General features: G+C 37.1%; 1 protein-coding gene across 1 annotated transcript in view; it reads right to left on the reverse strand.

Annotated features, from left to right (window-relative positions):
* Positions 1 to 17921, reverse strand: part of NBAS (NBAS subunit of NRZ tethering complex) — a 173648-nt gene that overhangs the window by 18084 nt on the left and 137643 nt on the right. The window contains exons 49-50 of the mRNA XM_054061941.1: positions 9986 to 10125; positions 2606 to 2750 (exon numbers count right to left, since the gene is read on the reverse strand). Of these exons, the coding sequence (XP_053917916.1) occupies positions 2606 to 2750; positions 9986 to 10125 (285 nt within the window). The remainder of the gene's footprint in view (positions 1 to 2605; positions 2751 to 9985; positions 10126 to 17921) is intronic.

A 17921-nucleotide genomic window follows, 5' to 3' on the forward strand; every position in this document is an offset into this window, starting at 1 on the left:
AAAGGGCGGCATTTAAACTCAAAATTATCTGAACAAAATGATCAGAGACAACTGTGAATGGAGATAAACACACAATGTAAACTCATAAAAAATTGAAGAACTTGCTACAGAAATCCAAAAAGATCAACTGGCTGCAATATTATTCTAGGAGATAAGCATCCAACGGCCATTAGGACCCCAGGGTGATTACAGACAAAAGACTAGATGCATTCTTCCATTCAGGTGCTTATGTTAACTGCCACAGGACACATAGCTTGATAGCAAAACATGAGCTATTCAGAGGAGTCACTCTTCAACAGTTATTGGGGGGAGAAGGATTTGCCCCTTTCTAAAGAGATTTATTAGGCAGCACAGATGTCAGACAGTCCAAACACACGTGCATTCCAAGCAAATAAAACAATCCTTTTTTCAACTAAGAGGAATGGAAAATTCTATTCACTGAATAACGCAAATACTCCCCTACTCTGCCCCCCTTCACACACATACACAGATGCAAAGTTTAAAACTACGCGTTTCCCCGAAGAACATTAAAAAATAACTTGGCTGTAAAAACTATAAAGACCATCAAGATGTGCAATAAAGGATGAGAGAAACCTTTCCAACTACATTCGAAGAAACAGTTTTTCTACCTTCTAGACCCTCAAGACTTGACGCTAAATGCTTTTCCCGTTACAATCTCTGGACTTCAGAATGGCAAATGGTATTCATGGTGACAAACTGATCTCTCAGTTTTTAGTATTCCATCACTCTAGGTCTCTCTTCTCAATCAATGTATTTATTGAAATGTGAAGTCATCTAAACAGGTTAATTGCCAATAATCAGATTTTCATCTCACTCAGCCTCTCGATCTCAGCTCTCTAATTTGTGCACATAAATACCGCAGGCATGCATACAAATTAGTTACATTTATCTATGTCATTCCCCCTCTTCCCAAGTACAGACTTAAAGCAATATAGCCTGTGTTTGTACGTAACTGTACAATTACACATTTTAATGCAATTCCTGTTGCAGAACAGCATTCTAGTCACAAAAAAAAAAAAAAAAAAAAGGTATTTTATACTGGTAAACCTATTTTTTGCTTGAGGACCAGAACATCCTCGTATTATATATATTCACACCTATACAGATGGCTCTTCCAACATTCTGTACTGTTAAAAAAGGAATGCATCTCCAACCAAAGCTGCCAACCAATACCAAAACTGTGTAAATATGGACTCGTTATGGATTTCAGGAAAAGGTTTACTTGATTTAGAGAACTGAGCAAACCGTGTCCAGTTCTTGAGCAGAACGCTTGGTAAACTGACCGCTGTATGACAGTGACCTTCGGTGGGATGTGTCTTCCTCGTTCACCGAGGTGAGTTAGAAAATTCTGCTTTGACAAAGTCTGACTACTCAATCATGAGTTTACAAGCCATGATGTCCCAATTCAAAGCCCTGTAAAGAAAAGCTATATATACATACAGCAGTCCCAGGGATAGCGAGAGCTGACTTCCACTAGAAGTTTTAGTGGAATGAATGAATTAATAAATGTATTGATCATTTCAGCTTAGTGACACCTTCCGGAATCATGTTATACATAGATTTCAAACTCTAATCAAATCAGTCAGACTATTTTTAAAAAAACCCACACTTCACCTGTCTGTATTTTAAACAGAATGTTTTTTCTATTCTGCTTCTAGTCTTAACATAGATGTTTTCTGTAATAAACTATAATTGTGTGAAGATGATTATAAGGGATTAATCAGCCTACTAAAAATATGCACGACAACTCTTAAGTGGTGTAAAGTTTATTAAGCATTTCTCAAATGTATCTTCATTCATATACAATGTTTATGTACAAAACACTTCAATAATTTTATACTCCAGAGATACCTGTACTAAAGTATGCATATGTAGTTAAGTAAGACAGAACACCACGGTTATTACAAAGCAATCACATCTCTCTCAGCCTTTTTGTCACCAATATATTTTTAAAGGATTCCTCACTAAATCTTTACGCGTTTAGTGGTGAGAAAATTACAGATTATTTAATTAACAGCTTTTGACACACTAATATCAATGACAATGCACTATTAAAGCCCTTCTAGAAATACATCCAAGAATAATTTACAGTGGTACAGGCCTCTAAAGGTCAGACAATCCAACTAGCCCCCACTGAAAGCATTTCCAACAAGACAGAATTGCCCATGACATGATCCAGTCAAGTTCTGGATAACTCTAAGGATGGAGAATCCATACCTCTTCTAGGCATCCACGTATTCTAATGTTCACAACTTTCAGAGTGAAAAACATTCTCTTTACATGTAATTACAATGATGTAACTTGCCTCTATTGCCTCTTGTCCTATCACTGAGCATATCTCTAAGGAAACGCTGCTTCCATCTTCTCTACGTGTTTCCTCACCACAGCAATATAATCTCCCTCAGCCATCTCTTTCTAAGGCAGAATGAACCCAATTCTTTCAGCCTCTCTGCATTTATTGCACTCAGCTCCCTTATCATGTCTCTAGTCCTCCATTGGACTTTGTCCAGTATGGCAGTATCTTTCTCGGAGCTGGGACCCCAAAACAGGACCCATATCCATGACACCAAAAGTCAAAACTCACCTTGACAGGGAGCATGTGCTTTGTCTCATACAAAGAACGGCAGATTTTCAAGATCTCATTTCCTGTGTTCTCCTTTTCTTCAGATGTGCATCTCTGTAGCATAACAGTCCCCAGCTTCACCCAAGGGTTACCACCTGTGCATGGTCTGTCCAGAAAAAAACAGATATGCATACAGAATATAAATATACATACACACTCCCACCATTTTTTTGCAGGTAGTTGTTTTTTCATTTTCTTCTTTTTTTTTTTTTGTGAATTAAAGTACAACAATCTCATGAATGAGAAAAGTTTTGAGACAAGTTACTATGTCATCACTCTTTCAATATAACAAAGAATCTTGATGTATTTTGAATTATGACATGCCATTACAATCCCTGAGAAATCATGCACCAGATAAATGGAAAAGCATAAGACCAGCTTCTTCTGGCTTTACACCAGCTGATAGCCCAAGCAGAATGGTATTTAGGAAGGCGTGACAAGAATCCAACATTCCTAATTGTTTGCTTTGATCACAATCTAACAGCATCTCTCTCTCAAGTGTCATGCTTCTGAGTAGAGAAAATATTTCCAAGATTAATATTTTAATTTTCAGGTCCAATAAAAATAAACCTTTATTTTCTAGCCCATCCAAACAGGGTAGGAGAAAAAAAGCACATGCATCTGTACTGCAGATGCAGTTGTTTGAAAAATATGTAAAATGTTCTTTTCGTTCCACACAGAACTTCATAAAATGTCACCATTACATAGTCAGACTTAAATAGACAGCAGAGAGTAGATACAAGTTTTATCATGCATGATGGCATGTTTACTATAAAGTTTTGTGTCTGGAACACTTCTTGGCCTATAGCCGCATTTGCTACCTCACGGAGATGCTTAGCTACTTTCGTAGGTGTATGTGCTATCACTGGATGTACTGACAGAAATGGGTAAGAGAGTGGAGCATTTGAGTGATAGTATGAAGTCTAACAGTGGAACACATCCACACTGCCATTTTCCTAACATGACTTAAGTTAATGCATTTCAATTTCCATCTACAATGGACTAAAATCACGCACAATCACAGCCTAGATCATGATTATATTGAGCCACAGTAACACAACCACTTGTGCATACGCTTAGGAAGGTGCAAAAGACTGTTTAAAAAAATCACCCCATCAATCTCTTTGCCATTAATCAGCATCTCAAAGATATGGGAAACTTTTAATTTTAGCTTGAAGAAAAAAAAAACAAAACAAAAAAGAAATCACAGCAAGACAAAATCTGGCAGGTTGGTCTTACAATTTAGTGTAAATTAAGATTCTCATCCAGGAAATGTGGTAAGGAGCAGTAAAGTGCTGTCAAAGTCCTGCTTTTCAAAGCTATTATTTAGCAGCAATTGTTGAAAGTAGTAAGCCATTAATATCACTATAAATGGAATCCATTAAGAGAGTCTGTTAGACTGACACGTACCAAGGAATGTGTCTGACAACTCAGCGGAGAGGTCAATCAGCAGTATCTACTATTTCATATATAAAAGCTCTCTACTGCTTCCACTTTCAGAAGTACATATTGTAAACAAATAAAACCAGCTCCACATGAAGCTGACATTATAGCCTAACATGAAAATGAGACAGAGATGGTAGGAATGGGTAACTTTGAATGCAAACTAAATGGAAGTCATCATCTTTATTCCTTCTGACAACTTAATTGAGCCTTTCCATCAGTCACAGTCACTGAGCACAGAGCTGCCACAAGTCTGGCTGGGAACACCAGAGCTCTTCCTCCTCTCTCCTTCCAATCTGATGGGTCGAACCCAAAGATGCCAGCTTATTCAACAAGCAGAACATCATGCACTTAATCTATGAAGCCCCAGTAAGTTTAGGAGAAGAAAAAGCCCCTGCAATCCCATCTTTGTCACTAGTTAAACTGATAGCTCCTGCTACGTGATCCACCCTTTGCTCAGAGGCATGCAGTGTGATAATGAATTTCCATTTTTATAGCTGCTGCCTCCAGAGTACATTAAGAAAACCTAGAAAAATTTCCCATTAGAAAAAGAAAACAAAAATCACACTACAAAAGTCAGAAGCTAGAAATAACCAGAAAGATGCAATGCCATCAAAGCTTGCCATGTGCTGCTGGTTTATTTATTTAAGTAGAACATCAGATCTGTACTTTACAGATATAAAGCTTTTCTTGACACAATTCCTTGTAATTATTTCAAATCCTTGTGTGGCCTGTTAACAGCCATAAATTGGAGAGGAGCAGATTTAGACTAGATATAAGGAGGAATTTCTTCACTCTGAGGGTGGTGAGGCACTGGCACAGGTTGCCCAGGGAAGTTGTGGCTGCCCCATCCCTGGAGGTGTTCAAGGCCAGGTTGGATGGGGCCTTGGGCAGCCTGAGCCAGTGGGAGGTGTCCCTGCCCATGGCAGGAGGGATTGGAATCGGATGACCTTTAAGGTCTCTTCCAACTCAAACCATTTTATGATTCCGTTAACAAATATCTGACATCTCTGAATAACAACAAGAATGAAAACAATCTGACACCTACAGGTAGAACTCAGTTTTCTCCTGTGCTGAATTTTACCTTGTTCAACTGTGGTTAAAAAAGTTATTTCTAAACATGAAAAATGCAATTGTTTCATAAACTTAGCATGAGAGTTTTTTTGCCCAGAACCGAAAGAGGGAAATTTTGGATTAAGTTATAGACAGAAAGGTGAACTAAGCCACTGAGTCCCTAAAAGCTGGTCTTTTTTGAGTTCCAAAACATCTTATCGCTATTTAAAAAAAATAAATAAATAAAAAAAATAAAGACTGCCTTTTGAATGTAGGCAGTAAGTTCCAAAGGACCACAGAAGTTCAGGTACTGTCAATCAATTTTTGTAAAAACATTGTTATGAAGTACGTACAATGACATCTGAATGGGACAGTTAGACAGAAAAGCATGCACGCATAACGAGACTGAAAATTTTGAGCGCTGACTGAAACAACCAAGCTACGTCCTCTGTTTCCCCACAGTCAACATGGCATATTACGATATGAAAAGAATCATATTTGAGGGTGAATAACAAGCTCTATTCTAGCTCAAGTACTTTAAAATACAAGAACTCAAAACAACATTATGAGGCACAGAGTTATCATTAACAGAGAGGTCAAAAAAATTCTTTTAGTAAGTGAAAAGCCCACAGAAAAAACTGAAACGTCCATTCTTTCAATTGTTCCTTTTGAACCTTTATAGAATGTAAACTGTATTTTCTAGTTTTAGTTGCAATTATGAGTATTTTATATGTTCTGTTAGGTTGAAAACCAAAATTCTAAGTATTCAGATGAATCAGACTTCAGTTCCTCAGTTCCTGCACACAACCACTACATTGGCAGTAAACAATCAGTTAGCAATAACAGCCCTTTACAGAAGCAGAGCAGGAACAAATAGGAAAAGATTAAAGAAAAATCTTAATACCTACGGCTAAACAATTGGCTTAACTGTTTCTAGTTTTCCTCTTTGGTCGAGAATTTCTTACTACAACGTACTTTAACAAAAGATTGTTGAAAAGCACACTAATAAAAATGTTCCTGCTCCTTACTCCAATCAAGCCATCAAGGTAGGTTTTCCAGAAACACAATTTCAGGAAAAAAAAACCCTAGCAAATATGATCGGTCTTGTAATTGTTAGTAACGGGAACAAAGCTATAATAAGGGAAAACAATAGGAATAGAAAAACAGAAAGACTCCAGGGAGCCTAAATGCACTGCTTTGATACATTTTTCTAACAGGACAACTCTTAGTAGGGAAGGGAAAACTGAACAGCATTGACTTATTCAGATAGATAGATAAACAAATAAATAAATAAATAGATAGACAGACAGATAGAGAGATGGACAGATAGATCAGAGCTGTAACATTCCTACTGAGAAAGAGGTAGAAGGAGAACTACTGCTCTGAGACTTCTTTCAATTGTCTTCTCCCCATGCAAAACACATCTAAGGCAGGGAAGAAAACAGACTGATATTTATGTTTTTCCTGACCCTTCAAGCTAGCAGAGAGAACGAAGAATGAAACAACCATGCCAAAAAAAAAAAAAAAAGCCAAAATCTAAACTCCACAAAAATGTTTCCTGTTCTATGAACACAATTGCTTGCTCTGCCAACTACCTTTTTTTTTTTTTTTTTCCATTTTGTTGCTTGTGTGTAGAAGTTCAGGTAAACATAAGAAAATCTGGCAAATCTGAACTAGTCCTTATTTCCTGGAGAAAATTATTGTCAATTTAGTGCTGAGCTTTGGAAAACCAGTTGGAAGTCTGAACTGTAGTTCACATTTGGAATCATACGAAGCCTACCTATTAGTAGCGAAAGAGAAGGGGGCAATTTTCTCCTGAAAGCCAACGCCTCCCGGCAAAGTCAAAGCTGTGAAGGGACACATTGAAGTTTTACTAATAAGAGAAATAATCAACTTTTCTGTTTTTAAATCCAATCACAGAAGAGCAGCCTGATCCAGTGGGACATGTCCCCACCCATGTCAAGGGGAGTGGGAACTGGATGATCTTTAAGGTCCCTTCCAACCCAAACCACTCTATGACTCTGTGATTCTATGATTAAATTTATGGTTTATTCTTAGCACAGTCTCAAGACAAGGACTGGTCAGCCTCACCTCAGTTCAGATGAAACAAATGCTTCTGGAAATGTTTCCAAGCAAATGAAAGACAATACGTAGGCTGAGAATAGGCAGCATGGACCTCAATAGGGCAAATCATGCCTCACCAACCTGATAACCTTCTACAATGAAATAACAGCTGTCATTCACCAACCCAGTCATGTGCCTTGAATTAATTCAGCAAGCCTCTCAACACCATCTCCCACCACATCTTCATTGACAAACTGATGAAGTACAGGCTAGATAAGTGGACAATGATGCAGACTGAAAATTGGTTGAACTGCTAAGCTCAAACAGTTGTGATCAGTGGCACAAAGTCCAGCTGAGAACCAGTAACCACTGGTGGACCCCAGGGGTCTACACTGAGGCCAGTACTCTAACATTGTCATCGAGTACCAGGACAAACATCAGACAGAGTGCACTCTTAGGAAGTTTGCAGAAGATACAAGACTGGGAGATATAGGCTGATACACCTGATGGTTTTGCTGCCAGTCAGTGGTAACTTAAGAGGCTGGAGGAATGGACAGAGATCAATCACATGACATTCAGCAAAAGGAAACTTGAATTCTGCCCCCTACCTGGGAAGGAACAACCATTGCTACAGGCTGAGAGCCAACGAGTTGGAAAGAAGCTGGGCAGAGAAGGACCTGGGATCCTGACAAACAACAAGGTGACCATGAGTAGGCAACGCATCGTCAGAGCAAAGAAAGGGAAGAGCATCCTGCACATCAGAAAGAGTGTTGCCAGCAGAACGAGGGAGGTAATCAATCCCCTCTACTCAGCACTGGTGAGACATCTGGAGTTCTGAGCCCACTTCTCAGTTCCCCAGTAAACAGACAGACATATTGAAGTGACTCCAGGAGAGTGCCCCAAAGATGTTGAAGGGATTGGAGTACCTGTCCCATGAGCAGAGGCTGAGAAAGATGAGAGAGCTGCTACAAGTCCAGCCTGAAAAATAGAAGGCTTGGGGAAATTTTATCAATTATATAAACACCTGATGGGGAAAGTAAAGATGAGGAAACATGACTCTGCTCATTGATGTCCAATGATAGCACAAGAGGCAATAGGTAGAAATACAAACACAGCACGTTTTATTAAAATGTCAGAGAAACCTCTTTGTTGTATTAGTTGTGGGGTCTCCAATCTTGAAGATATTCAAAATCTCAAGGCAATGGCTATGAGCAGCCTGCTCTAGCTGACCCTGCTTTGAGCAAGGATGGACTAGCCATCTTCAGAGATCCTTTCTGACAAACTGTTGCTAAATACATGAAAATCACAGAAGCACATATAAATAAATTTATCCTGTTCCCTTACCTCTTATCTTAGCCAAATTGCTTTCTTTATGTCAAAACTGTGACAATGGAAATGCATAGAAGATATATTAATTACTTCAGACCTTAAGTGAGTTATGACACAGGTGCGGTAAGTGCTTTGCATAGATTTTCAGAATTCTTTGACCTTGGAAGTAAGAGGTATCCCACCTCTGAAATTTAATACACTGTTAGTTGTAACTACAAATCACATTTAATCATTATTTTGTTTTCTTTTCTTCATTTTAGAAAGTCAGCCTCATGGAACAGAACACCAAGTGGGAGATAAAATTAAATAATTTTTAATTTCCTCTGTCACAGAGCAGTAGACAAGAACTATCTGTATACAAAAAGTGTTCTCCTTTCACAAAATCTTTAGTCTTTCTGTTCAACTCAAGGAAAAATAATTTTGCTAACTGCAGCAATATTTCACTTGACCCTTTTTTGCCAAAATTTAAAACTTTATTTTTCTAATCTAAACACTACCTGTAGGCACTGAGTTAAAATACGTGTAAATCAACACCCCAAACTAATCCAGTGCAAAGCACCATTTAATGTCTCTAACCTAGCTACCATCAGGTAAAACATGGCACGTTGTACTTGCAAGCAAAAAATTATTAGTCTCTTTGAAATATACATGACTTTTGCCTCATACATAGGATTATATGAATCCTTATATTTCAGAAGCGATCATCATTACAGAATAGAACAGCAGCAATTTTTAACTTTAAATGTGCCCAGGAAGTCACAGACAAATATCAAAGAACGGGTAAAAAATAATGTAATTAATATGTTCCAAATTAACACTTTCAATAAATACCTGTTCTGATAGGTGCAATACTGAAGTTATAAATAATCATTTTCATCTTAAATTGCTGGACTAGGGTATGCCTGCCCTACTGTATATATCCTTTACTTTCGAATACTTTATTCAGAGACAGAAATTATATCTAGTGAAGAGAAGCACCATTGCTTGGTACCACAACCATCACAGACCTCCTGCAGATCTTCTGCCACAGGTATCTGAAAATTCACTTTTAAAGTGTTTTTTTTTCCCCCTGCAAAGTGTAACTTTGAATGGAAAAAACACAGTCAGAACTTCCTCTACCTTTTTATGGATTTTGTACATACTGCCAAAAATAAGTGCAAACTACATAACTTTGAATTTAAGTAGACAGAAAACCTTCTTGTGCAACAGCACAGGTAACAAAATGGTGTTCTGCCTCCTCCACGACACATACTGCATAGGTTTATACAGTTTTTACGGGAAACTGATTTAATTCTGCTTTAAATAAACCATTTATTTTTCCCAGTATGACCCTTTCCAAAGGTCACACTCCTTTTAGCCATGTTTTAATTAACTGACTGAAAACTAAATGATATTATCAAGCAAGAAGTTAAAGAACAGTTCTGTGTCATGATTGTTTGAAGAAATTCTCACCCATCGCTCATGTACATTGGCGGCCAAGCTTGAAGGAGTAAAACCAAGTGCTGAAACTCAGACGGACTGTGACTAGACTCCAGAAGTCCCAGGAAGAGAGCATATCTTTTTTCCTCATTTTCAACATCTATCATCTCTACCTGGAAAAGAACAAAAAAAAAAAAAAACCCAGCTTTTTATTTTTATTTAAGAAATCAAGGATTTAAAAGCAATCAACAAACTATCCATGAAGGAGGTCACTGTTGTAGAACAATGCAGGAACACAGTGAACATAACTTTCCCAGAAACCTATTTTCTTACCTCTCATTTTCTCATTTTCAGTCACATGCAAATAAAACAAGAGAGCACACGGGTGTTGGGAAGGGACTTAGGTGTAGGTTCCTACAAGAATGTAACCCCACACAAGTGCATTCATTGATTACTTCACAGGATCTTATCTCTGTGTTCTTCAAACAATCAAAAATTCCCTAAATTACACACACATACGTAATTTTAAAGAATGGGTATGGCTAGTGCTTCCTTAATATATATTACTCTTGCTCACTTGTGAAAATCCAGTATTTTTATCTGAATTTACAGCATCTAATCTTCTCTCCCACAGGCAAGAGCCTTGAAAGATGACTCCAAATGAATTTACCCAGTGAAGAACATTTGCTGACAAGTACTGTAATATTTCCTCTGCATAGGTGTTTGACCTAAGAAAAACAAAACCCCACATCCAATCAGCCAGGCACCAGACAACTCTATCTCAGGAAAACTGTCCATCTAATTTTAAAACCTACAGCTTCTGCCAGGACTGAAGTTGACTTCAGTTGATGACAGGTTCTTTTACAGATAATTACTGCTTGCAGTTTGCATGGTAAAAAAGAACGAGGAAAAAAGGTCTGACTGTTGAAGGGAGGTCGCTATAAATGTGAACCAACTTTCCATTAAATGAGATGCAGCTTCTGCTTAAAAGTTTGGCTATCACACTAGGAGGGCTTTCACACATGGAATAGCTATTCGCTGTCTACCTGACATACAAAAAGTTCTTGGAGTTTAAAAATAATTTGTTACAATAACAAGGTAGCTTCCTCTGTGCTATTAAAACACTATCACTGATTTTTTCTTCCAAAGTTTGAAAGTTCCAGGCTATCAAACACTGTAGTTTCATTTTATAAATGCTGTATATCTTCAGTAGAATAACAGCTAACTTTTTTGTTTCAGCCCAAGTTGTTCTAAGACATCAAACATGGACAAAGTTTTCCTTAGTTCTACAGCTATACCAAAAGACTTAAGATCGCATTCCTATCTTTTCAAAGTGACTCTGATACATCAAGGGCAAATCTTTCAAAAGAGCCTGGAAAACAAAGATTACTGATGCATTTATTGAGTTGCCTAAATAATTTGTGACTTTAAAATATTTAGTGTTGAAAAATTGTTCACTTCTGTCCCCAAGGTACATCTGAAAGCACTGTACACTAAAATAACTTAAGACAGTGAAGAAATATTCCTTCGATCTGCCCATTTAAAATACTTTTCTGTACTGCAACTGTCACATAGACGACATCAGTCACCCACTCGTAATATTCCTAAATTCCACCTATAATTGTTACTATAAAATATTATAATCTTCAATATTTAAGCCACAAGACTGAAAAGAGAAGGGAGAAGAACAGGAAAGGGTAAAAGGGATATAAGACACGCCAACCTCTAAGGATGAAAAATATTCAGCAATATAGCAAATTATGTGCTACTGAGACAACAGAAGCTCTCACAATGCTTCATCTATCCCTAAACTCATTTTTCAGACAACTAGCTCTTTAAATATTTAAACCAAGTAGCATTCTGGATGGTCCATTGAGTACATTTTAGTATATTTGCACAAACAGCATGTTATTTCAAAACACAGACTAAATGTCAGATGTCTCTAATGATAACCATAAAAATAGCAAGAAATGGCACAGATAATATTAACAGATGAGAAAAGCTGTCACAGAAATTGAGTTGTTAGTAGCAGAGAGTAGATCAGCTATTCTATTCAACATGAGCTGAATTCCAATAATTCTGCCTAATAATGTAACTTTACAGACTCAGGATTGCATTTTTTAATTAGGTTAATTAATCTAACGTTACAATGTTGTGTTTTGGACAGCTGGATCTTTGCAACATGATTGCTCGTAACAAAATACATACTAATACAATCAAAGCAATTTAGAAGAATTAACTTTCTGTTCTTCAATATGGCACGCATTTTTGCAACATTTCTTTCTACGACAGCCTTTTTTCTAGTCGCCTACATTTCCCACTAAGAGTAAGAAAACTAAAGTGAATTTTCTATAGTGTTATTTATAGCTTCTAAGAAAACCATAAACCTACCTTTCATATCACATTTTAAATGCATGTCAGTTCCATTTACTGTGAAACAGGTGAGATTAGAAGGTAGCAACACAGCACCTAAGTATGCATACCTTTAGGAGTGCACACAGTATCTGCAGCACTACAGATAAAGGAAATGGAAGAGTAATAAAAGAGCAACAAATGAAAAATACGTAAGTATTGATGGGAATATGACAAGTATAATTACTTCTAAAAAAAAAAAAAAGACTATAGTCTTCTACCTTAAACTCCCCACTCCTCCATCTTTTAAATCCAAGCTATTTTCCCTTCTTCAATGTATCTTATGCTTCCGTTGCATCTATCAGCCATCTCTACATCCCACACCTGCATTTCAAGCATTATTACATTCCTGTGACAATGTGGTTGTTAAATTAACTTTTTCTTTTAAACAAAGAAAAGCCAAGATTCAAATGCAAACCTATATTTTAACACTGAGAACACCTGATTATGTGTGACAACGGTCACAGTCAACTGTATCAGGAATAGTTTTCAAAAGCATTCCCAAGATGAAAACGTCATCAAATACGCGGTGATTCTGCAAAGACTGCATCCACACTTCACATTACACGTTGAAAAGTAGTCCCACTGATTTTGAGTAAGAATCCACAGCTGTATTTAACAGCTGAATTTGTGGTTCTTACTAGCAGCTGTATTTAACTCGTGTGTATATGCAGTTACACAATCGAGGTGATTGAAATCTAGGCACAATTTGCCCACTATCATCACTAAGATAACCTAACAAGATCAACACTATGTACTAGAAACACAAATAGCAATACACCATTTAATCTTCATTTCAAGGTACCATTATTCCTACAAAATGAAGAGATCCTTTTAATTTAAATATCAGTAAAATAGCAATATTATCTCCTGTGAAATAAGTCAAGGCTCTTAATAAACAGCTTCCACATCGCTTTATAGTTTGAATAATATACGTGGCCTTCTCTCCAATTTTTTTACAATTCACCAGAAATAGAAGTTACAACCAAATCATGAAAAAAAGTGATAATCTGTTGCTACAAGAAAGCAATACCTTCAAGTAGCACACTGGAATGAGGTTTAATTTCTTTAAATTTATATATATGTGCATATATACACACATACACAGAGAACAGAGGTTTTCTTCTGTATCGTCTCCTCTTTGCGAGGCTGAGGTAGAACATAATGACGAAGCAGCCACCTCACACACACAGAAACAAAACACATTCTGTGATTCAAGGTAGAAATTTCATCTTGACAGAGATGAAAGCTAGCCGAGATGAAGTTACTATGGTTAGTCAAGCCTCCTGTTTTGTTGTAAAAAACACAGCAAAAAAGATAAAAAATTCCACTTTTAACTGAACACTCTCTTTGTAGTGACTGAATGAGGTGTTCAGATGACTGAGTATTATAATACAAGACAACTGCGTTTTTATCAGTATGATCAGGTTTAAACCATGGTAATCGGGTACTATAACACAGCTTTCACCCTTTCTTTTTTTATAAAATCAAAAAACCCAAACCCATCCTTCTAAAATAGTGACAGGCTATGCAGATAATCTGCCATGAACAGCTCAGAGCACTGATAGCAAAAGTGCCTGTAAAGAACAGTCACCAAACAGAATAATGATGCCTACAGCAAGACAATAAGGAATACGCTTGAACTTCAGACAGTCCCAAAGGAAGAGGAAAACAAGAAGGAAAAAAAAACCAAAACAAAAGCAAGGAAAAGGAAAGCAAAGACACTCAGTTTTAGCAACAGATTTGTTAAATTCTATTTTGATTTTCCTTCATTTTGGTAGTAGAACGCAGCTGGCTTGATGTTTTTCATTAAAATAAAAGGCTGCACAAATATTTACCACAATGGGAAACTCAATTAGGGGAATTAATTTTAGAAATGATACTCATGATAGATTATAAAACTAAATACAAATTAAGTAATAACAAACCATATGTGAAACTGTTAAAATATACAATTTCATTATCAACAAGGGAGTACATATGTCAAGAATAAGCAAACATCTGCATATGCTAATGTTCCTTAAAAAAAAATATATAGGAAATGAACAAAGCAAAATATAGACTATACAAACTGCACTAAGTGCTTAAAACTGTATTAGATACTACCAGCTGTCTGAACCAGTGCAAGCAAACTCCTCTTTAACTGTATGTTCTCCTCCTGAGCACTTTGGTTTTACATCTTTTCCTCTTTTCTCCTGTTATTAATTAGCAGTGATTAGGATGGCCAATAAAGGAGTTCCGACTCAACTCATATTATCGCTGCTTAATAAAGGCAAAAAATCAGTCCACCTTTCTCAAATATGGACCAAGAAACAAAAATAACCACATTTCTGAATGGAGGGGGGCAAACTGTAGCTACAACATGTAGCAGCTATGGCACGTCAGAAGACAAAGGTCACATTTTCTATTTATCTGATATATATTATCTAGTGTGTCTTTGAGCACGGCCACACAACACATCTCATTGAATTACATGATTTTAGTCATCAAACCAACTATTTTTCCAAATAGTTACGGTCTGCGTACCAGTTGCAGAGACTTGATATAGAATAAGTTCAACCACCCATCCTTTTACAGGAACTTAAACTAAAATACTGCAGACAAATTTATTGCTAGAGTGCAGTTATTTATCAAAACATCAGCCAAAAGACCTTAGCTCTGCCATAATTTTGCTAGTAGGAAGTTACATCACATAAGATTCCTACAAGCTTTTTAAAACATTTGATTTTCTATAAAACCCTGGGAAGTATATAGATATACTTCCCAGTATATAGTATATATTTCTACAGAACCCCGGGTATGGGTGCTTTTACCACTGAAGTATAAACAACCAGTGGACTCCAGCAGTTGGTTGAGCTACTTGTAATCTCTTCAACAGTACAGTCTGAGCACAAATATACCCTTTATCTGACGTCAGCCTTCTTGAGCAAACTTGGAAGGCATGTTCTTTATACGCATCCAGTGCTGAAATAAAAACTTCATACACTTACAATCCCTACTCAAATAAAATCCCAAACTGTTTTGCCTGATAACAAAATCTTTCCGAGATTTATATAGCTCTTCTCCCTCACAGATTAGACCCTATTACATGCTCAAAATACTGAAACCCTTCAACACGCTTTATCCACTTTAAATGAACAAAGTTTTGACTCATCATTTTGTTCCGAAGATTTGTTATTGCTTTATACTCATCATGTGACTCACAAGGAATCCATGAAAAGTTTCCCCAAAAGTTTGTTCTGTAGCTTTTAGAAACTAGTATTCCATTAAAATATATATAGTGATACACTTGAAGAATGATAAGGTTAAAATAACATTGTGGACATCAGACATGCCTGATAAAGAAAGCCTTTGGCATGACAGTCTGCAGGATCACTTGTTTAGTTCAGTACACTGTTTTACTCTGGAAAGAGAAATCAGTTTAAGATCACTACTGTCAGCGACAGTGGTATTTTTATGTAGTTAAATTGTGTCCCTGGGGTGCAGCTATCCGCTATATAATGGTCTCCTAATCCTAAAGGACAGAGACACCTGATGGAGTTGTAAACGCTTTATTGCTAAACTATACAATTTGAGAATCCAGCGCTGACCACCTTGGCAGATCACCTAGAGAGAGCTTAGCCTCACGGGAAATGCTAATAAAGAGATCCAGGCAATCACTTTCTCTCCTTCCCTTGACGTAAAATATGAAACCACTGTCTATTTTCTTTAGCCTACAGGAAAGATGAGGAGGGGCTCTTTCTTTACCAGGGTCTGACTGTAGTGATAGTAATGGGTACCATGATGGGTAATGGTTTTAAGCTCAAAGAGGGAAGATTTAGATTAGGTATTAGGAAGCAATTTTTTTATGTGAGGACGGTGAGGCACTGGCACAGTTGCCCAGGGAAGTTGTGGCTTCCCCATCCCTGAAGGTGTTCAAGGCAAGGTTGGATGAGGCTTGGAGCAATCTGATCTAGTGGGAGGTGTCCCTGCCCATGGCAGGGGGTTGGAACTAGATGGCCTTAGAGGTCCCTTCTGACCCAAACCGTTCTATGATTCTATCATTCTATTTACATACCAGAAGGTGACCATGAAAAGTAATGGAGGCAGACCACTACGTCCTTCTGCCCAATGAAATCTGTTCCACAAACTATATTTTTACTCTGTGTGAGCATCGCAGCCATGGTTTGCATCAACAGATTTTGTTCACTATGAACATTCCAAGGAAATACGTAATAAACCAAAGAATTTAGATGTAGTAACCAGAAGAATATTTGCCTTCATTATAATCACTTGTTTATTGAGTAAAGCTACATCTGTGCTTAAAGCCAACTCCCTACATTAAAGCCATTTGCTATTTCCAAGAGCTGCAACCAAAAAACTACTGATTTATGTGATTATAACACTCATTTTATTATGTCCACTAGATTGTAATGTAAATATTTCAAAATATGTTCATGTTCCTCAGTGCAGCATAAATTTGAATTATTAAGGAAATGCAAACAGAAACACTAAAGTAGGCATTTGAGTAGTCCCTTAATGCTACAAGACATTTTCAATTTGTCAGGACTCTCCTGTAAAATGGACTACATTTCTACTCATCTCCTCTCCCCCTCCACCACCCCGAAGCTTTAGTGGTAGAAAATCCATCTACGCCGCATTTTAAAATAACAGACAGATCTGATATGAATGATTTTTTTTCAGACTCAAGATAGGGAATGCTGATATTAAAACGTGCTTCCACTCATCAGACAGGGCTTAACACGGCTTACAAACAATGACTGAAAGAAGTGATAAGAATTCGATAGAATTTCTATAATTGCTATCTTGGTGTGCTGTTCACAGCACAAAAATACAACAGCCTGGCCTTAAGGAGTTTACAATCTAATTAGGTAAATCAGGAAAGAAAATATTGCCCTTCCTACACAAAGAGGTCAGACAGGGTTGGTCACTGAAGAAATTAATCTTTCCATTTTGAGAGTCAACCTGTAGTCCATCACTCCCTGTTCTGCTGGTATCTGTGCAGCTACTGAAAAGCCTCCACAAAGATAAGCTATGGAAACATACTTCCAGTATAAGGCTGCAAAGTGAAAATCTTGTTACAAAGGACCTACAAAACTACAAACTAAGTTAAACAGATATTTAAAAATTAATCAATCACAATATGAACATAAATGTGAAAAATCACCAGTAAAAACCAAACAAACAAAAAGTAGAACCCTTCTTGAAATTGCAGAGCTACTGACCCTGCAAAGGTAAGATTAGGAGCTTTTAAAGGCTATTATACATTTTACTCTCTTCAAACTGTTTCAAGGTGCCAGACATCCTATCAATCTTGATGCGAAACAGATTACATACTTGTTGAACGAAGCAAAACTGCAAGCACATATTGAAACATCTTATTCACAACCCAGAGCAACAGTAAACCCTTTTTAAAGGCGAAACTTTAAGTGCTGAATTCGCCAACACACTACCAGCACCTCATTATTTCTAAACAAGGGTTTCTTTAAAAAGAAAACTTTTATATTGTGAGTGAGAGGGAAATCCCCAAGTACATAACAGGGTCAGGCTGGGGCAA

This window comes from Cuculus canorus, chromosome 3, assembly GCF_017976375.1.
Source record: "Cuculus canorus isolate bCucCan1 chromosome 3, bCucCan1.pri, whole genome shotgun sequence".
Lineage (NCBI taxonomy): Eukaryota > Metazoa > Chordata > Aves > Cuculiformes > Cuculidae > Cuculus > Cuculus canorus.